This window comes from Poecilia reticulata, linkage group LG21, assembly GCF_000633615.1.
Source record: "Poecilia reticulata strain Guanapo linkage group LG21, Guppy_female_1.0+MT, whole genome shotgun sequence".
Classification (NCBI taxonomy): domain Eukaryota; kingdom Metazoa; phylum Chordata; class Actinopteri; order Cyprinodontiformes; family Poeciliidae; genus Poecilia; species Poecilia reticulata.
Genome location: NC_024351.1, coordinates 17,641,973 through 17,663,914, shown reverse-complemented (window position 1 = coordinate 17,663,914; position 21,942 = coordinate 17,641,973). Strand labels below are relative to the sequence as shown.

The 21,942-nt window shown below is 40.7% G+C and overlaps 2 protein-coding genes across 5 annotated transcripts in view; one reads left to right on the top strand and one right to left on the bottom strand.

Annotated features, from left to right (window-relative positions):
* Positions 1 to 17,206, top strand: part of atad2b (ATPase family AAA domain containing 2B) — an 86,358-nt gene extending 69,152 nt beyond the window's left edge. Inside the window, exons 27-28 of the mRNA XM_008398289.2 lie at positions 5,183 to 5,311; positions 14,804 to 17,206. Coding sequence (XP_008396511.1) covers positions 5,183 to 5,311; positions 14,804 to 14,845 — 171 coding nt within the window. The 3' untranslated portion in view covers positions 14,846 to 17,206. The remainder of the gene's footprint in view (positions 1 to 5,182; positions 5,312 to 14,803) is intronic.
* A 2,599-nt stretch (positions 17,207 to 19,805) lies between these two features.
* The window catches only part of klhl29 (kelch like family member 29), a 273,769-nt gene continuing 271,632 nt past the window's right edge, over positions 19,806 to 21,942 (bottom strand). For all 4 annotated transcript variants that reach the window (XM_008398295.2, XM_008398293.2, XM_017302252.1 and 1 more), the window contains one exon: positions 19,806 to 21,196. In XM_008398295.2, coding sequence (XP_008396517.1) covers positions 21,013 to 21,196 — 184 coding nt within the window. In that variant the 3' untranslated portion in view covers positions 19,806 to 21,012. The remainder of the gene's footprint in view (positions 21,197 to 21,942) is intronic.

Sequence of the window (21,942 nt, the reverse complement as noted above, 5' to 3'; positions counted from 1 at the left end):
CAACACGATAAAACTTAGACAGCATCACAGCAGCGCTTTACACATTTCACAAGAGTAAATCGCTGTCTCTTCTCAAAGCCATAAAGTTGTGAATTTATGAAACGCATTTTGTTGGGGAAAGTGAGACAAGTTTACGCCGCTGCAAAAAAAGGGAGCGGGGTTCAGTTGTGACACTGTTATGCCCTTCTTTGAATGTCTTCACACTTTGCCACGTTTCAACACAACACTAAAACGTATTTAACAGGATTATGTGTGATCAACCAATATAAACTAATGCAGCTTTGTGAAGTGGAAGCAAAACAACCGAGGGCTTTCAAAATTTTTACAAGTGAAAATATTAAATGTAAAATCACCTCTTTTGAACTTAATGTTACGATGTTATTTTCGCATCAAAAACACACCTGGAGTGTTGCTTTGATTCTTTCATGCATGTTTGGAAAATCCTTGAATCGCCCATGGCAACGATTCGGAGGCGCTTCAACGCTTGCTCTCAAAAAGCAACACCTATTTCCAAAAACCTCGGAGCCTCACTCTCCAGCCAAGCTTCCTAAGAATGGTTACAAGTGGTTACCGTCGTGATGAATTGCTGAAAGAGCAGGAGCTTCTTAAAGAGACAGAGGGCAATTTCAAGGCATCAAAATGTGAAATCAGATTTCAAGTAACAAAGTAAAAATGCATGTTTATTCAGGTGGTGGGGGAAATCATTAGAATTCACTTACATGCTATTCATTAAAAGTACCCCAACCCTATATACGTTTGCACTCACAAACGTGCACACAGATTGGTAGGCTATTTGGAGATAAGTTGGGACACACCAACATGTGGCAGGAGGAAGCTGGAATCAAACTTACAAGTTTCCGATCACAAGACGACAACTCTACCCACAGTCACAGAGCCACAGTTAACCAATGGCCACTGGAAATGACAACCTTTTGCTGCATTCTTGTTGGTTGTGCAGGAGGCTCAACTTCTGCTTTTCAAAGATGTGTGGTTGTGTAATTGTGCATCTGTTTGGACCTATTTTCACATGTGAGTGTAAACGTTGAGTACGGGCTGTAAAGCCAGCAGCTTATTTTACTCTTAAAGTGACGGAAGACTGCAATCTCATTATCTAAGAATGATGTTGTGCAATTTAATGAGCATGTTTTGTATAGACCACGGGATTATCCTATTTTTTTTTCAAAGGAGCATAATACTTCACCCTTAAAATTTGTGTTTGTAACGTGACAAAATGTGAAATAATGCAAGAAGTAGGGATACTCTTGTAAGGCACTGTAGCAGCTCCGTATATCACCATCCTGATTTGTTCTCTTCCAGCAGAAGCATCCCACACCCTTGATCTGTGGTCTGAAGACACTTGAGAATAGAGATGTGAAGAAAGATGGGGAGGGGACAATAGTGCAGGGAGTTTAGAGGGCTAAGGTTAAATGGCCCATGTCAGTAGTAGTCTTTAATGCAAGGGATTACTGGCCTTTTGTGTGCTGTGAGCTCACTCAGTCACTGAGCCTGTGTAAGACACACTCGCACACCATTTACCACACACTGACGGCGGCATCCCGATCAGGCCGGCAACAAAAAAGGGCCGGGAAGTAAACTGCTGCAATCAGCTTTGCGCGAGGCAGAGAAGAAAGCGAGGGGACAGACAGGGGAGGAGGAAAAGAAAAATGTGGAACATGAAAAGGGAGAAAAGACAAACATGCTGGAAGCAGAGGTTTTTGTTGTTCAAAAGTGTTAAAATGGGACTGAAAATGAGGTGAGGAGAGGCTCTGTTACACACTGAGTATAGCTCGAGGTTAGGACTTGCATTACGGAGGAAAGGAAAAAAGGTGTTCTCTCTATCATACTGAAGCATGATGGAAATGGAAAGGAATGCTGCAGTTGAAAATTACCTTCCCGTTCTCATGTTTGCGCGACGGGTCGAAATGATGCTGATTGGAGCTTTTTAGGCATGGCTCTTTAAAAAGACGTCTCAAAGCGATGTTATCCTTTTTTTTTTATTTTTTTTTCCCTCTGAGCTGTATTGAATTGATCCAAACGATTTGATACTGAAGCCCAAACAGACACCAGCAGGACATTGTCAGTGTCTAATGATTGAGTTAGATTTATTAAATTTGTTTGTTATTGTCCAAGATGTTATTACAAAAGCCTGAAAAGGTTTTTGAGTGTGTGTTTTATGTATAGCTATTATTTAGATTTACTAGAATGACCAATTGGAGGTTTTCAGGTTAAAATCTTATCCTGCCATGCTGCACATGTGAGTGTTTGAAAGGTATTCAAGTCAAAGAAACTTTATGAATCACAGAGGGAAATTAAATGTTTTCTTCAGAGTTGGTGTAGATGCTTATGGGGGTGTGCAGGAAGAATTTCCTGTAGCAGTCTATGTTACAACGTATCTGAAAAAGCCTCTGGCTGAAGACAGTTTTATAACAGTCTCATGAAGTGGCTTGTCAGGCTTGTTCATAGTTTTCTTTATTTTTATGAAGAACTCTTCAGGAATTAAGTTTATAAATGTATGCATTCAGTCCTGTCTCCTCGCTTTTTTGTTCAAAAGGTGAACAGATTTTTCTTCGTTCTTAATAATAGTCAATGTTTTAGATGTGTCTAGTCTAAAAATTGAAGTAAATTATGCATATATGGGGTACAACACAGCAATTTAAAAACTATAGTTTTCTTTTTTGTAACTTTTTAACTACTGAATAATGGCCTAATCTGGTTGATGTGGGCTGTATACAGAAAGACTGGCTTTATTTTCTTAGAGTTAAATACTAACATTAAAAAACATTTCACAGATGTTCATCCAGTTTGAGCTAATTGGGGCCAAATGTCAAACCAAAAATCTGATTAAATCCCAATGCCAATGTTTATATCTGATTTAATAATAGCACAAGATGGAGTGTATAATTTAATTCATTTGGCGTTAAATTTTCAAAAAAAAACAAACAAAAAAAAAACAGAAGGCAGGACTGAGTATATTTATTTTAGTTCTTCATTGCTGTTAATTAGAGCTGCACCAATCAATCAGCCAAAGATGGGAATTGACCAATTCTCTGCTGATCAGCTGCTATTTCTGATTGGCAACTGAAATCTGCAAACATCTGAACACCGTATGGTTTGATGCCCTTTTTCGAGTTTATTAAAATTCAAGTAAAGGTGAGAAATGTGGTTTTTGTTGAAAATAACAACTATTATCTTTCTGTTAAAACCTACTGCACATTTTTTAGTGTTAAAAATCCTTAAAGAAGAGCAGAAATGAGTTTAAGCCAGCGGAGGACTGCTTGTTGGATCTCCTCTGTTAATTCCATAAACAAGCTAGTAAACTGCAGTTCTGCTTGCAACACCAATAATTTATGCAAATAAAGCCTCGTGTAGACTTTTCGTGTGCACTCAGGAAGCAATAAAAGCATGTGTGTACCTCTTCATTTGATTTATTCATGACTAGTACACATAGAGTACCTTAAGATCTGGGGTCAGCAGTGCTCCCAACTCACAGAAACATTATTTCTGAGAAAAAGCTAATATAATTCTTATTAAATTTTTAAGAAAAAAAATCAGCATTTTATTTCTGTTAAGTTTCAATCAAAAGAATGACACCCTGAAAGCATGCCACTTTTCAATGTTGCTTTCATTCTGTAGTGGAAATACAATGGAAACGAACAGCAGAAGTATTTACACTATCATTTATTATCTTAACATGTATAACCAATGCTTAGTTCTTCATCTTTTTCTGCTATTTGCAGCTTCAGAACCAAAGATTTAATACTTCAGCCACAGATAATCAGATCAGTAATTAAGGTTTTTCTGAATTACACATTCGATGTATTTCAAATTGTGACACTGATTTGATGCCATCATCACAGGTGACATCACCTGTAATATAGTGATGTCATTACAGGTGATGTCATTACATCATCTGTAAAAAGGTGATGTAATGGCATCGCCTGTCATCACCTGTCACTGCAACAGGTAATAATGATCTTGTTGCTGACACCACAAAATACTTACAAATGTGCAGCAACATTGAAAACAATCAGTACACACAGAAAAAAAATCTCTAAGACAAATATTCTGTTTCCTCCTTAAAGTGACTCAGACATAACATTGTGATAATGTTGCATTTATAATGTCTCAGCTGTTCTATTTTTAAGCGGCGCTTTGCTCCTGCTTGCTGTTGTTGATACCTCGTCGGTAACAGCTGTAAGATTCAGTCGGTTTAAAACTCGGCAGCTTCGGTCGGAACAGTTTGTGCTCAGGAACAAAGGAGAAAAAAAAAAGCAAAGAATTGTTTGATTTGGCCAAATTTTCACCTAAAAGGGCAGTGAAGTTTCTCTTGGTGCTTGTTCATATGTTAGCTTTAATCAAGGCGCTCTTATTTAACCGCAAATCATTGTTGGATGAAGTTCAGTGATTAATACACTGCTGGCCGTTTTTTTTTTTTTTTTACCTCTGTAATCCCCCCCACACGCCTCCCTCCTCCCTGTTCACTGTAATTACCTCTCACATGTTCATTGATGAAAGGCTCTGACAAACACGCATGTCTTATTAATCACAATATCGCCTTGATTTTAGTTTTAGACACGTGGACACTGACTACCTCGGGCGCAAAAGACACACACGCCTTCACACACACACACGCGCGCGCGCACACACACATATGCGTACGTTTATTGCTGTGGAGATTTCCTTGTTTGCCTGGTGTCAGGGGTGATAACATTAATTATTGTGCCTTTGCAGTCGCAGCCCTTTGCATTCTGATGAGCCCTGCGTTTGACTAAACCCGCACAGAGTAGCTGACTTTGACTCGGGTAAAATGTGAAGAACAGGTCAATTAGAAGAGCCTTCGACTGCTCCGAATGTTTTAATTAAAGTAGCAGTGAAATGTAAACTTAGTTCTAATTATGATTAGCTTTAATTAGCTGTCACTCTGATCCTAATTGCCTTTGAATACTTCTGACTTCTAAATGCCGCATCTCCAAGCGCCACTCGCCGCGCCAGGCTTCGCTTTACGTGCCAGGTCATACGGCCGCGTACGACTGTCTGCCTGTGTCTGTATCATTACCGTCTCTCTCTGTAAACACGGTAATAATTCATGATATGCATTTGAGTTGGTTTATTTTTTTCCCCCAGAATGTTTAAAACATTAATGTGTTCTTTGTAACATCTCCGTTTACATGTTTCCCTGCAGGTTCTGCTGAGTATGGTGGTAAAGAAGAGTGAGGGCTACAGCGTGGAGCAGCTGGAGAGACTCTACTCCCTCCTTAGCCAGTGTATCTATCGGCACCGCAGAGAATACGACAAGACCCGGCTGCTGCAGGTTAGAACCCTCCTCCCCGAATCCCATCTCAGTGGTACCGTGTTCAGATATCGGTGCCAACATGCTAAATGCTCAGTGGTAGCTACGTTTATCGACACCCAATTTGAGGGCTTGTCCCTACACTGATTCACTTCCGATACCAATGTGAGGTTTAGCATCGGCTGATACCGATCCGTTACAGAAAATTGGATCGGATCAACACACTTAAATGCACCACTAGCTTGGTCCAACATGTAAAAACAACACAACAGTGTAATTAGGAGTAAAATGGCTAAATTAAAATAAATAATAAAGATGCCAAAACTGATAAAAACAACAGGTTGACCATCTTGGTCAAAAACATAAAAAAATAATGCAGCAAACCTTCTTTCAATTGGTTCAGAAAGTGCAATTAGGAGTTCTAAATATAATGTAAAATAAATAATACAGATGACGTCGCTCAAAGTATAGAATTAGACCGAATAGATCTGCCCTAATGGATACCCGTTCTCAACTTGTTTCCAATATCAGAACCGATACAGATATCAATTTCAGATCTGTGCATCTCTAGTGAAACGCCCCAAAATAAATGACTTTGTTGCGAGAAGATAATGTAACAGAAAACGATCCAAAAATCAAATTTGTAACTTGGTAACATTTACTTAGTGGTAAAGACATTCTACACTAACAAATAATTGTTTTAAACAAAGTCAGACTTTTGCAAATAGGACACTTGTGTCTAGTTCATTGAGACTTTAAAGAAAGTAGATTAGGTGTCTGGGAAGCCATTTCTTTGCCTATTTGTCTTACTTTATTTGGTTTAAAGGCACAATGGCTTTACATTTCCAGTTTTGGGGCGAAATCCATTAGATCTTTTTTTACATTTTAGTTTAAACTGACATTTCAAAGAGTTGATAAGGTTACCAGAAAGACATAGCATCACAGATCCTTTCCTCATGGTAACCAGCAGACAAGATGTGCTTTTCCGCAAAAGCATATATTTCGTACTCCGTGCTGAAAAGCTCAATTTTGTCTCATCTGACCATAGCTGTTCCAGATAAAAATCTCAGTAGGGTTTATGTTTATGATGTTAAGAGAGGAAAATCTTTTCCTGGTATCACTCTTTAGCTATCTTTTTTCATATATGTGTGGTGTCTAAAGGCTTGAATAGAGTCTTGGTAGCTCAATAATAGCAGCCACTGCTGTTCTCCAGCTATAAGCTTTTATTCATCTGTTCTTCACATTTTTAACCGTTGGTTTCTGCTCAGCATAAACACGTGACTTTGTTCTGCCCGACGGTTAATCCCTAAGAGAAATGAGCCTCTGTGTCACACCCTAGTCATACTGTAGAGAAAAAATTAACTTATATGTTACCCATTAGTCATTCCATGAAACTCTTGACTTAAAGAAATACGTAAATTAAAAATTGTTTCTGTTATATTTAAAAAGTCTTTCCATTCCTCTTTACCAAGACGCAAACCAATGATGCTCTGTACATTTCACATGTTGGCACCAATATGTGAATTAAGATTTTTACACATTGCTCGTAACTTATGTGTATCGCACACAGTTTAACAGGCGTCCCAATAAATGTAAGGCACATACTGTATATCTAATTTGATATTTTCTGTAACCCGGGAGACGGGTTACAGAAAATACAAATAGTATGATGTCTTTAAGCTCCCAGTAATTACTATGAGACACTAGTGAAGGATGTTGTGACCTCATGAAATACTTTGTTTGGAGGCTTTGCATCATTTGCTTGTTGCCATTTTTGTATTTCGAAGCCATAAGTGATCATTTTTAGGCGAGATGAAGAGTGATGCTCGAAAACTGATTAGACAAAGGTACTCATCTCTGAGGGCTGCCAGCGCACTCATCACAAGACGTTAATCCTGCTAATGACACTATAATGACTTGTGGAAAAAAAGAAGAAAAAAAAAGACTGTTTTACTATAGTTTGTTTTTAATTAGATTATTACAGAGCAAGATATTTTGTAGACACTGTGACTTGCTGTGCTTTTTTATTTTTCATGCTGTAAGATGTTTTACCTCTCACTGCGGATTCTTTGATCATTTGTGGGGTTTTTCTGTGTAACCTGCAATGAGACGGCCTCTTCTTTTTGATCAGCGAGTTTAAAGTTAGAAAAATATAAAGAATATTTGAGTGGATACAAAAAGTAGCTTATAAAGATGAACAGGGTCTTTATGTAGTCTGGAAATGTTTCGGAAAAGTTTAGATCAGGAGTCTGCAAACTGCGACACTTTGGTGCTTCCACAATGTTTTTTTTTTTTTTTTTTTTTTACTTGTATAATTGAACTCCACAACATAATAAAAGTAAAAGCACCAGTAATGTATTCTTAGAAATATCTATTATTTTCACTTAATTTTCCAAAAATATCAACATCATATAGAAGGGATTGTATTCATCCCATTTTTCTTTAATTACCTAGAAATGGAAACTAAATAGTGATTCTTCAGAAATGACAAAGTACATACAGTAGATATTTGAAATAAGAATAAGTTGTCTTTTTTTTGGTAACATTAGCAGCTCTAGAGGAGTTTTGTTTCTTCTTTGGATCGTCTGTCCAACCTCCATCAATCCACAACTTTGTTCTGTCCATCATAAGTCTGTTCATTTTTGTTTTAATTTAGCTTTTTTTAGTTTCCTGTTTACCACTGCTGAAAGATGCAACAGAGCTGTGAGTGTGAAAAAGAGAAACAAACCCCTGTAATAACAACATTTACAGTTCTCCAACCTTTTTTTTTTGTTGAGTTACCCATGTGTATTTTGTAGCTGCTTTTGCTTTTGCAAAACAGTTGCGGTACACAAAGGATGTCTGGGAAGGCACATCCCTGTTGTAGGAGTTTAGATCCAGACACACGGCGAACGCTGAGATAAGCTGACATACACACACACACACACACACACACACACAAAATAAACACAAAGTATCCGAGATCATGACAGAACCAGGATATGAATCCTCTGTGGAAGTGGGAGCCGAGCAATGATGGCATCAGTACAGTTTATATCGGGTTGAGATGGAGGCGTTTTCTGTATCAGTGGCTTTCTTGGCCCCAGAAGAAGTCCTAATGAGGCCAGCGGAGGCTCTAAACGAGGGCATGTAAAAGGTAAGGCGATGGCGATGCGGACGTGTGGCGATGAGATGGGATCCGTAATCCACAACGATTCATTACAGATCCTCGGAGAGCATGCCTCACAAGTCTCAGCCAGTTTGGCATGTCACTTTTTTATTTTTTTTTTATTTCTTTCTTTGTTTCCAATTTTTGACTTGAGCAGAAGATGATTTTATCAGAATATAAAATCTAGTCAGGCGGAACCCCTCCCTGCTACAGGAAGTCCCCCTCCCACCCTCCTCGATAAAAGCTGAACAGATCTCTAATGCTGATGACCTTTTCTTTTTATTTACCGCTAATTTCTTTTGACAGTCTTCTTTACAGAAGTGACTGCTGTATAGCTTCCCAGAATCCCATCTGGTCATCTGCTGCTGCCTCTGCTGCTGCAGCAGGATGTCAGAGCAGACAGGGGGCCAGCGATGGTGGTGGTGTCGTGCCGTTGGTAGCCAGGGCTGGTTGTCAGAATGTCAGAGAGGGGAAGTAGCAGAGAGAGCGGGAGAGAGCGAGCGAGCCAGCCAGCCAGCCAGTCAGCCAGGTGGTGCCGCCTGTCGACAGGCCCGCTGGAGGAGGAGGTGGTGGTGGAGGTGGGGAGGGGTGCGCGTCTGGGTTCATCTCATGCTGCCAGCCCAAATTGGTGTTTGGAGAGCAGAAATGTCAGCTCATCTGGCACGTGTTTTGTTTGCCAGTGTTTTCAACAGGCAGCTTGACTCCCCCAGCAGGTCATCTCTCCTTGTAAAACTCCCCAGAGAGCGAAGAAGGCGTGCGGGCGGCGCTCGTGTCGGATGTGGCGTCAGCAGCTACCTTCCACTTTAATGTAGCTCTGTGTAGCGGTTCGTGGTATTTGTGTGTAAATCGTAGTGCTGAGTGAAACGGAGCATGTCCATACATTTGTCTTCTGTACTTCCCCCTGCCGTCGTTCTCCCGGCACGGCTCGTCTGTCTTCAGAGGGGGTTGACCTTTCAGCAGATGGAGTGAACCGCAGCCCTCTTACAGTTACAGCAAGAGAAACTGTGTCTGCTCTGTTCGCCACGGCAACCCGGCTCGGCTTTTATCCAAATGTTCTGGTTCGGATTGGCCCCAAGTACCTGGATCTGTGCAGGGGGACAACTCAATATGATGCTGAAGTAGCAGGGATGAAAATTTGTTGATTTCGGATATTTCTGGTACCAATATATGGTGCATCCGTTTAAACCAGTGGTTCTCAATTATTTTCTGTTACGCCCCCCCTAGCAAGACGAAAACTATTCGCGCCCTCCACCGTGACTATCCGTCTCTGCATAACATTTTATCCTTATTACCATTCAAGAAAAGAAAAAAAGAAAGACATATGGTCAAACTTACAAAAAATTTAAACTTCTACAGAGTTCAGTTGGTTTAAACTTTAAACCAACTGAACTCTGTAGAAGTTTAAATTTTTTGCTTATTTTGCATGAGCTGCTAAAGATTCATCTATCAGTTCGTCCATCTGATTGAAATATCTCTAAATTTTAGTTTAGTGTTTTTTTTTTTACTTTATAAACTATATAAACTTTCAAAGTGGACTTGGAACTCTGTTTCTCCCCAGGTTTGACATTTAGACGCCTAAAATATGCTCTGAAGTCTTTATTGTTTCTAAAACACGCTGCCTTTCTGTCTCTTCTTTTTGATGTCGCCACGACCCTACCAAACGACATGACTGAAGAACAATTGAGCTCTAAAAATTAATTGCAAAAAGCAATCTGGATTGTTTGAATTCAGGACAACAGATTCTGAAAGGCTCGAGTGTCGTTTGAGACTATTTGTATCCGCGATGAACAGTCGCGCACAAAGAGAAAACCTTCATGAAACAGAAAACTTTGTTTTTTTTTTTTCCCATTTCGGAGCGAACACAATGCAGCCCTTCCATTTGTCGTTGGAGCTGTTGTCTGGCTTGTGAAAGAACACCTTTTGTGCAGAAATAACACACGAGATTGTCATCTTTCAGCACTTTGTCTTTTGTAGCAGAGGGAGGGAAAAAAAAGGAAAAAAAAAACAAACACTTGCGCTGTTGATTTTTCATTGCTAACCAACCGGACACACACAGCTGTAGGAAATTGTAGCTGGGAAATGAAAATCAGTTTCTCTGATGGAGGTAGATGAGATGAGTTCAAACTAAATCGGTGCACTTCGGTAATTTAACACCTGTGTCACAAATGGATGATGCGTTAAGGGAAACGAGCGTGCTCCTGCCAGATGTTTACTTTAGTGCGTAGTATTAATACTGTCCAATAAATCCAATTACTTGTGAAGCTATCTAGCAGTGAGCTTATCTTGCCTTGATCTTCCTCCATATTGCAGAGAAACACCTCAGTTGGGTCCCTGTTAAATATGCCGCTTTTGGCTCCAAACACCTTTTACTTTAACTATACTCCTGCATTGCTTCTTTCAGCGTTTACCGTTTTATCATCCCTACCATTGAGTCTGATCCTAAGCAATCTGTGCCCAGTTTATGTGTAATAGCTGAGCCCAGTGCATAAAAAAAGACGTCGATTCACATCTGAACGGATCATATAAATTTAAGAATGTTTTTGATTGCCCGAACGTTAAAGTGCAGTTAAAGAGTTTTCAGGGTGCAATGGATACAAATGCGTGCTGCGACAATGCTTCCACCAAGACGGGTTGCATGAAATTCAGCAGATATACGCCGCAAATGTCCGTGTAGTTTTACGAAATCCAGTTCAGAGCCGTAAAGGAATTGGCTAAATAAACGGCTCTGTTATTCCCCACGACTCCACGGCGATTTGTTACTCCATTTCACACCTTCGTCTCCACGTCGCTCCATTCTGCACACCCAAGACGCCGCGTACTCGTACTCTTGACGTTGCAAATCAGTTAAGGTCTATTGGATGCTCGGTAGCAGCTCAGTTGTGTTTAATTAATTTTAAGTATAAACATTCATTGACTGCTTAAACCAGGCATGTCATTTCTAGTTAACTATTATTTTCTGGAGATTTTTATCGCGCGTCCCGTTTTCATTGACATGGTTCCTGATCCGGATGGTGTGATGTTTACGAGAGTCGGACGGCCACATTTCTTCTCGTTAGATAACGAGCAGACTCTAGTGAGCCGCAGTTTGCATTCAACTCGTGGTTGGTTTCAGATGTCTTCCGTTTTATCCAAAATGACTAAAAACTTATGAAATGGAGCAAAATGACCAGAATTAATCTGAATTGGTTTCCTCAGAGCTACACAGGTATCGCCTTAACATGCTAGTGAATTTGCTGAGCTCCCTCAACACCCTTTGACCTTAGCAAACCTATTAACGGTGGCTTCTGTCTGACCCAGGGGGATTTTATTGCGCCACAAACCCTTAACATTGAGGAAACGTGTTCGAAAGCCCCCACCCCCCACCCCCCCGCTGCTCCCCGGTTTAGTCCTCTAATGTAACTGCATCTGGTCAACCGCAGGGGTACGCGTTGCAACGGTAAAGACTTTAGAGACGATGCAGTCCCAAGCCTCCGAGGCTGATAAACTTTTAGATCTGCAGAGCAGCGTGGAGCTCATTAGCATCTCGGTGTTCTTTGTACAAGTGATAAATGGGGGGATTAAAAGAAATAAATAAATCACAGATGCTTAAAGCATACATGTGCCTAAAACATTGGGCGTGTTTAATGGCCTGACGCCTTTTTAGATTTTTCTAAATAAGTCATATTTCATGCAGTCGCGCATCGCTTCCACCTCTTATTGCCCCGTTATCGTTTAGTCTGTGCGACCTGCTGTTGACGGCTGAGGCAGAAGTACCGAGGGCTTAATTTATGCGATAAAAGTTAAAACAATAAATACGCTGCTTATATATTTTTTTGTGATTATTGCACTGGGAACGCTCCATGTCGGTTTTGAAAAAGCTGGTTTATTTATGTTCCTTCGGTCCTCGAGACTTGCAAACCTGTTACTAAAAGTAAGTTTGAAGTTTGTGCAAGATGTAGAGTGTCAGGCTAAAGGGCAGAAGTAAATCTGAATGTTAAGTAGTTGCATTAGCATGGTGGTAATGCTTTGATTGGAACATGATCCAGGTTTGCTATTGTTCTCCATCGGGACTTTTAGATCTGCTGGTTCTTTACCACCAACATCAGGCTCGATGCAGCATTTACTTTAGACAAACATTGCATCATGAAATTTAAGCGATTAAATTGTCCGATTTCACAATTTTCACTGCCGATTACTAGATTGCATGCATTCATTACTTCAATAAGTTTCATTTTAATGATGTCTTTGGTCTCTTCTGTGTTCATGCTGGAATCGATTTCTAAAAAACACGATTCTCAGTCTGTTTCAGGTACATTTATTTTTGAACATTTAAAAAAAAAAGCATTGTACACAGAGACTGTTCTTTGTGTGATGCCCTTGTCACACGTTGCATAGAACACATTTTGAAACCATTAACAAGGTTCTGGCACGATTCTGTTTAAATATTTGATCAACTTTGACAAACATGGTAGTTCATGTAGTGAATCCGATTCCTGGTGTTCAAAGCTTATAAATGTTTAATAAACTTCAGGTCAGTGTCCTTTTTAGAAGCTCTGTGTTTGGCTGCTTTCCTTTTTCTAAAACCAGTTAAAAATTTCATGTGGGTTTGAGGTGAAGTTGAAGAGTCTTTAGTTGGTTCTTGGTCCATCATTGTGGTGATCCTAAGCACGGTGCTGCACCCACCTTCCTTCACAGTTCCTACTGCGTTTTTAGGTTTAAAGGTCTCACTTGGACTCTTGGAACATTTATCTTTCCTCCGTGGCACATCCCTGCCCCCTCTGACCACATAAGTTTTCTCGATAGTTTTTGAAAATTCTCTTTTTTTTTTCCTCAGGCACTAAGATTGGGGTACTAACAGTTTCTAGTTTGTGTAGTTCTTGGGTTGGTCTTCGACATTTACACCTGAGAGGGGGCTGAGGGGTTGGGTCAGGTGTGTTCAACTTTATGCATTTGGAAGATGCCTTTTCTCCAGTCTGTCAGAGGTGACAGAGTAGAAATAGAGCGCAGGAGAGGAGGTAGAGAAGTGTGAATGCTAGGGGGACGAGGTTTTTCCTCAAGAGCTTGGTCTTTCAGAGTTTACTGACATTCGACAGGGACAGCCCGTTCTGGTAAGTTCCACGGCAAGTCTGAATTGTCTTGAGTTTAGATTAGGAGCAGCTCGCCAACAATCCTTCAATCCGTTGGCTGAAATCTGAACACAAGACAGACGACTCTAAAATCTATCAAAATTGGTTTTGGAGTAGAAAATGCAAACTGCCAGTAAGCGTCTGGATCAGCCATGCCAACGCCCCGGCCTCAGCCTCGTCCAAATATGTGGACGTTATGCAGAGAGGTTGAACATGTGCCAGGAAACAAAAACGGTTTGAATCAGCTCTACCAAATCCTGCTAAAGGGAAACGGTCAAATATTCACCCTGTCGCATGAAAACCTGTGGATGTGTGGCTGAGATTCAACTTGGGGCTTTTACCCGTATTTTGGCAAGTTCAAGTTAATATGTGAGCCTGTATGTGTAATTTTGACTTCATGTCGATTAGAGAAAATACATAAAATTAAATTGTATTCACCCAATTAGTTTTTTTTAATGATCTTGGCTGTGTAATCTCTCCACCCTGGAAAAGCACAACAATAATCATCAGGTATGTTGTTCTAAAGCCGCTTGTCTGTTTTGGATGCAGCGATCTCTTAGAATGTATTTACATAAAAAGAAAATGAAGACTATTAAAACCTCATCAGCCAGGGCCTTTGGAGAGTACGCCTATAGTTGGCAGTCATTCTCCAGCTTCTACAGGGAGTTTCAAACTTTCTAATGCGGAGCGGCTCCCGTCTGAAAAAGTTTCCCCTCTTCAGATGCTCAAAATTGCTTTTTGCTGAAAAGTTGATGGGTTTTTTTTTTTTTTTTGGATAATATTTAAACTTTTGCTGAAATTGATATCTGGTAGGGGCGTCTGTGATGCGCGCGCCGATCAGCCGTTCAGATTAGAGAGCACACGCAGCATAACATCTTCAAGGCATTAATCATGGTCTATTGCAGGCTAACATCCATCTCTCTTCCTCTGGCTCCGCTCAGATGTAGTCAGTGTCAAACTCTGCTGTTTTCACGCTGAGAGAAATCGCCCATCTTACTCCAGCGACGGTTTTACTCCACTTTACATCATTTATCATGGTGAAAGCTGTTGTTTGCTGTGGGAAATTTCCAAGTAATATTGAAACGGCGGTTGCACAGATGCTTTTGTACACACATCCAATTTTGCTGTGTTGGCTTGAGATTAAGCGGTTTGTGCTGATCCGTGTCTGCTTCTCTCTCCCTCTCTCTCTCTCTCTCTTTTTGTGTGTGTGTGCGTGCGTGTGTGTGTGTGTGCGTGTGTGTTTTTCTGTTTGTGTCACAGGAGATGGAGGAGAGAATCCAGCATTTTGATACATTCCTGTGAGGTGGAGAGAAGAAACTTTTCAGGTAGATCCTGATCCGCCTGGGACCACAAAGACTCACAAACAAACAAAAAAATAAATATATATATAAAAAAAAAGAACACTCTCACACACTCACGAATCAATCCCGATTTGTGAGGATGAGGACATTCATTGGTGCTATCGTCTCAGGAACCTGGCCATATCCACATCCATTCAACACAACCGAACACAAACACACACACAACACACACCCACAGTGACGGGCAACCCTGGTGCTACTCGGGTGCTATCCTAATATCCATGCTGCTCTTGGGAACACATCTCAACTCACTTTTTAAAAAAACAAACAAATCGGGTGACGTCTCATCGCGAACCTGAACGCTTCTCGCCACAGCCGGCAGCTCATACACACCTACACACGCACACAAACCTAACGAGACCCTCACCAGCAAAAGTGTGAATGCGGAGCGCTGCGTCGAAGAGGACCGACCGCGTCCTGAATCACTGTTGCAGCCCCCCCTCCTCTTTACCTTAACGGGGGGGTGGAACTCCTCGCCGTACAGGCCAGTTATCGCCGCGCTATTATGCGCTGCCGAGTCTTTCTGCCGTTTCAGCCGCGTGAGCCGCTCGATATCTGAGCCACAGGCGGGGAAAACGCCTACCCCCCCCAAACCCCGCACCCGAACAAAAAGCTCGCAGAGAGATTGGTTAGGTGATGAGGTTGGCACAGCAGGACCGGGAGCAATCATGTCCTGTTCATTATAGCGGTCATCTGGTGTGGAAAGAGCCCCTCTATCCCCTCTGCCCCCCCTGCCCCCTCAAGACCTCCAAGTGTTTTGAATTAGTGGGTTTAGAAAGGAGACGGACCTCCTTATGAGTTTAGTTTCAGCAGATTGTTCCTGTCCTGAGTAGCTTCACAGTTTGAATGTTTCTGTGGGCTCAAATTTCAGGCTGAAAATATTCTGCTCTTTCAAATTACATTATATATCCTTCTACAAGAAAATGCCTGTTGAGGGGGGGGGGAGTATATGTGATTCAGTTTTGTGAAACTGAACAGATGAGTAAAACTCAGCTGCTCTTTGCGTGCGCCTTCAAAGTTTACGCTTTTAAGCTGGCCATGATTGGACAGTGATCGGGTAAAATGACCAACCAGAAGAGATGAGAGTAGACACTGTTTACTTTTCCTGCTCTTTATAGAGCTTTTATTTGTCTGGAGTGTAAAGTCACACGACAACACCCCTCAATATTTTCATGCTCCACACAAACCCAAATTTACCTGCATTGAAATATTTTCAGTTACGAAAAACCTCAACTGTAAAAGTTTGGTGGTTTTATTCTAACTGTAGTAATCGATATCTTTTTAGCTTGGTTTGGTTCAGGAAATTTTCCTGGAGCTCATCTCATACCACCTGCTCCGAATAATAATACTCGGATTACAAATCATCCCTCTAAAAAAACAAAAATAAAACATTTGAGTGCAGGTAGAAATACCATTTTGGTTTCTGAATTACATTTTTATGAAGTATGTACTGTCCCCAATCAAAGGAATTTCCTGATTGGTTACTTGCTGTGCAAAATATTTGCCAAAATCTTCACTTCAAACTTAAGAGACCCATGCAGAGGGCAGCTGACTTTACTACGGAAGTTCAAAGGTGCCAAAATTGTATAAATATTTTTTAAAGAAAAAAGAAAAGTGATCAAATCTATAATTATTAAATTGTTTTGATAAAGATGTTTATTAAACACATCTGTTTGCGCTCGAGTTGAAACTGTTTTGGTCGATTTTAATCCAAAGAGGATGTTCCTGTAAAATGTAACCAATCACATGTTCAGGCCATATTTGATGAGTCACAGTTACACAGCACGACGCACAGCAAACACGGGAGCCAAGTGAGAAACGGATTAAACTAAATAATGCTTTTACCGTACAAATTCAAACTATTTGGAATTTAAGTATTTTAATGTAGTGATCGGAAAAAAAAAACTTTGTCGTTTATAAAATGTATTTTTTGTGTAAAAGTATGTTGACAAAATTGAATCACACCTTAATTTCCCAGGCAAGCCAAGATGTAAAAGTACAAAATATTTAGGCCAAATTTAAGCCCATATGTTTCCCTTCTCTTAAGCTTCGCCCACTCCCACCCCACACACCCCACATACCCCACTACCCCCATCGATTGTACCCACCAACACCCTGACTGAGGACCTGGAAGGACAGATAGGAAGGCGACTTGTAGGTTGCACTGCCTAGTGTGTGCCTTATTTTAAACCCTGATGGAACAGATTGAGTTTAGCTTTCGATGTGGAGGGTCTTAACCATGGACAGACTATAAAGATATAAACTAAAGACTGAATAAAACATGATAGTTTTAATTGTGACCTAAGCGACAGAGAGGATAAAAAAAAAAAAAAAAGAAGACCCAGAGGAACTCACCTGATGCATCTGCGACACTTGAAGTCTCGTTCCTACGTTTCGAGGAATTCACGTCTTATCAGGCCCCCGGGGCCAGCCGGCGGAGGTCGGCCTCCGAGTTTGTCTTTTATATGCAAGAATCAAACGACGCGAGTCCGAGGATTTTGTTGTGCCAACCGTTCTCGCGCTCCCTCCAAAGGTGCTGACGCGACGGCGCCCGTTCGCTAGCCGTCTTGTTTTAAACTCGACATACTCGGTGGTCATTACCGTCTGTTTTTTTTTTTATTATTATTTTTTACATTTTTGTATGTGTTTTGTTACCTTTTTCGTTGTTTTTTTTTTAAATGAGTTTTCTTTGCTTGAATTGAGATTGTTTTTGCATGGATGGGAAATTCATAATGAACAAGGCCATTCTTGGCAGAGCCCACCCCTCTTTTACTTACAGTGTGTTACATGATTTAGCTTCTTCTTCTTTTCTATCAGCAGATTAGAGAAGCTGGATTCTCATCTCTGGCCGTTGCAGTAAAAGTTTTCTTCTTTCTGTGGTAAATTAAGGTGTTTACTGAAGCTTTATAAAGGTTTATCGGTGTTCTCATGCTTTTTGAAGATGTTCTGAGCAGGTGTGGACTGGAGAAGGCCTCCCCTCTATCCCCCATTTCTTTTTTCCTTCTTTTTTTTTTTTTTTCCCTCAAAGCAATCCTCGAACCTCTCGGGTCAGCTCTAACTCAAGCTCATGTCTGCCTTTTTCCCCTCTAATCCTTGGTGACGAAAGCAAAGACAGTATGCAAACTGGCGATGACAGGTTAGTACTTGGACTACTGCGGAGAGGGGGAAAAAAAAAAACCCCACCAATGCTACCTCAGCTTAATTTATTTTAAATGCGGAATTTGTTTACTGGGCGCAACAGTATTTTATTTTGTCTCGCTCCAAAAAGTACTGTCACAACATCCCCACCGCAATATCACCTTTGGTACCAGACGAGTCCAAACCGCAGCTGCTGCAGTTACCCAAGAGTTGTTTGTATCTCTGATTGTGTTTGTATGTTTTTTGAATTTGAGCCAGATGATGATTGCATTAAGGATATGACACAGACTGTATTTTAAAGCTTTAGTTTCAGGTTCCTCGATCCGATCCGCCTCCTCCTTCCCTCCCGAAAGCATTTTCCGCTTCTGTCGCCTTCTTTTTTTTTTTGTTTGTTTCTTTTTTCCCTGCAGATTTTCATCTCATTCTTACTATTTATTAGCAAATATCTTACTTAATATTCATGAAAATTTTTTTTGTACGTCATGAAGTTAACATTCATTGAGCATTAACGCGTGTTTGTAGCGTTTGTGTAGCAGGTTTATTTGGCGTCTGTGGGGGGGATTAAAGGGTTTACAGGTCTCTCAGGTTCAACATGGGACAAAATGCCCTTTCAGCTTTTTTTTTTATATATATATATATAAATATATATAATTTATTGCATTATGTTTTGAGTGGTTACAGACTGTGACATACTGGAAAAGGCTAGCACAAGAACAGCTAAGTTAGTTTCTGTCTTTATGCTTCACAGTGGGGGGAAAAAACCTGACCAGACTGATCCTTTTTTTTTTTTTTTTTTGTCATGTCATGTTGATCACTTTGTTTCTGCCAAAAGTAGATTTTTTTGTTTTGTTTTATGGATTTAAATTTTACATTTGGACATAAAAATCTGGGTTGTTAAATGTCATACATTGTGATCTTCCTTCCTTCCTTATGAATTGTAGCCAGTTTGGACTAACAAACCAATTTTTGTCTGGTAGATGAGACTGCTTAGTCCAGTATGCAGAAGGAAAATGGTTAGTTTTTTTCCCTAAATTGTTTTGTTCTGCCCCCTCCTTTCGTTCCACGGTTCTGTTAGAACGTTTTGTAGCTCCGTCGGTTCTGTTCCTTTGTGTATTTTAAAACACCTGTTCACTATGTTACTTTAGTGTAAGTTATATTTGAAATTTACTGTATTTCTCAATAAACTGCTGTTGATATACTTGAATAAAGGTGCAAATTAAAATTAAAAAGAAAAAAAAATCTTTTTTTTGCAGCAAGTTTGAAAAGCATTCATTCTTCTTGGACTTCTTCACGTTGTACCAGCAAAGTCAGTGATTATGAATATTGTACACCAGGGACATTTTCATTTTGGGGCTCATATCAAAAATCTGAATGCTCTTAAAGGGCCAGTTGTACCACTTTTGGTAGAACCCATTAAAATATCAAGTGTTTAATATTGAACACATTTTCTGTCCATCCTGATTTTCTGCAATCAAAATCAGATTTCGTGGTGCTAATGTGGCGTTAAATGTGATGCATCGATCGTGGACTGCAACTTGACATCAAGTAAAGCTGAGGCAGCAGTCACTTAAACACAATGTTTTTGGCCAGTTTGGAGAAAAAAAAATTCGATTTTGTGTGAATTTTGTAGGTTTGCACAAGTCGGAGGGACTTGATGTAATCTGGAGTCCAGATTACATCAAGGCCACATAAAAAGATTTGGCCCCCGGGCCTCGAGTTTAACACGTGCTGTTCACAGAAACAAACTTGACAATATACCCACGTTCTTGTATATGTATTAGGGTTTAATAGTAACAATTGTTAGCTTCTCCTTTCTGGGTACAGATTTACAGACATATGTTGAATCCATCCTATTAGTCTTTTTTTTCTTGTTTTTTCTAAAAACATTTATACAGAATTGCTTTCAGGTTGTAAAATATACATATTTCCTTCCTGTATTTACAGAATATCAACCCAACATATGTGGGCTGCAATGAAACACACTGTATAAATCAGAACATAGGGTGGGGACTGATGGAGGATGAGAACCCATGAATCAACAGATAACATCTATGATAACAGTCACAGGTGAATATTGTGCTTTATTTTTCTCCTCCTCCACCTTCAGTATCAGATCAGATGGCGACAGAAAGACGAATTCCTCCTCGCTGCTGTAATGTAATCTTTGTCCCAGAAAGTAAAGGCAGAGGAAAGCTCTGATTTCTCTCGTTGTGCGACTCCAACACGAATCTCAGCGGTGAACCCTGCGTGACCCAGATTCGCCCATCTTCTGTGTTTAACGATTCGTCAAAAATATATATTTAAAAAAAACAAAAACAAACTGGGTCACGGAGGGTTCACAGTCTGGTTCTGGAACTAACTCGTAAATCCACGTACAAGGACCTCGCTTCCTGACACGGCGACGAGAAGGAACCCCCTCTGACCCGCAGATGACGAGGAAAGCAGCCCCGCTCGGCTCCGTCGTGCTTCCTAAATGTCAGAACCGTCTTATGGAACAGGATTTAATGAAAATGACAAAAAGCATGGACCGGTGATGTCTTTCGCTGAGCTCAGAGTGGGTCAGAGGCAAGAGGAAAGTGGAGGATTCACAACGATCTGGCAGAGACGCAACTGGAGAAAAACACCCCAAACCCAGACAACTCCACTTAAATAAACTGTTAAGTTACTAAGAAGGTCCCTGTGCCTGTTGGATGAGAGGATGAACTACTACCATGACACGTACAGCACTCGAGGTTAGGCATCATCACCTGGCATGGCTAAGTAGCATGTGGTACATTCTGCACAGGGTTTTGTTTCACGAGAGAGGGGGGAGGGACGCAGGGGGGACGGGTGTGAGTTTGCAGGGTTAGCCGTGCGGATCGATGCAGACCGACCAAACGGTCGAGCGACCCGGCTCTGAGCTGCCATCATCGTGCATCGTTCGGCTGGTGGTTTGGCTGCGACCCGGTGCGGTCCCGTCCAGCACTACCGTCAGCCGCTCTGGATGTACTTCTTGATGACCACGCAGCCGTGTCTGAAGAGCGGGCAGGGCAGCGACTGCAGGAGCGTCCACGCGTTGGTGCAAGGGTCGAACGTCTCCATGTTGCCAAGGGCGGGACCCTCGCTGCTCATGATGCCTCCGGTGGCGTAGATCTTACCGTCCAGGACGACGGCACTGCGAAGCAGGGAGGCAAACATCAGAGTGGTTTGCGTTCTGATTGGTTCATGCTAAAAAAGAAAATGGTATTGCTGCAGAATATAAAACTGGGCTTATACTAAAAACCGATATTTATTTTCATTTTGTTGCTGGAAGGGGAGGAGGGCCATGATGCAGCAAAGGATTGTGGGGATTTTAACTTGAAGCAGTGGTGAAGCGGGGTTGTGTTTTCTTAAGGGTATCCAATATGACCGATAACCGATATTATACATCGGCCCAAATTCCCATTGATTCATCCCTAAAAAAAACAACCCTAAAACTGACTGTCATCTAAAAGGGAGTAAATGTGCAAACTTGTTTTAGAAATATTGGTGTCAATCACATATGCATCATAAAACAGTGTCTTCAGTCAGAGGCTTCTTCAGAATCACTGTAATACTGACCTCTACAGGAGATCCTTCCTGCCCAAAGCCATCAACATTAACAACCATGACAAAACCTCTAACGTAATTATCGTAAGAACAACTTACTTTCCCTTTGGGATTAATAAAATATTTTTTAATTGATTCCAGCATTGCAAAAATGAAATTAAAGCATGGTTCTATAAAACCTGCCAGGTTTCCTGGAAAAGGTTCTGGCAGCTCATTTAGACAACATTTTATAATTTGAGATTCCCACATTAGAGCCGATTTAAAAAAACAATGTAAACATTTCCTAAACCTACAAACACTACATTTCTAATGTCACAGTGTTGTAGAGAACAT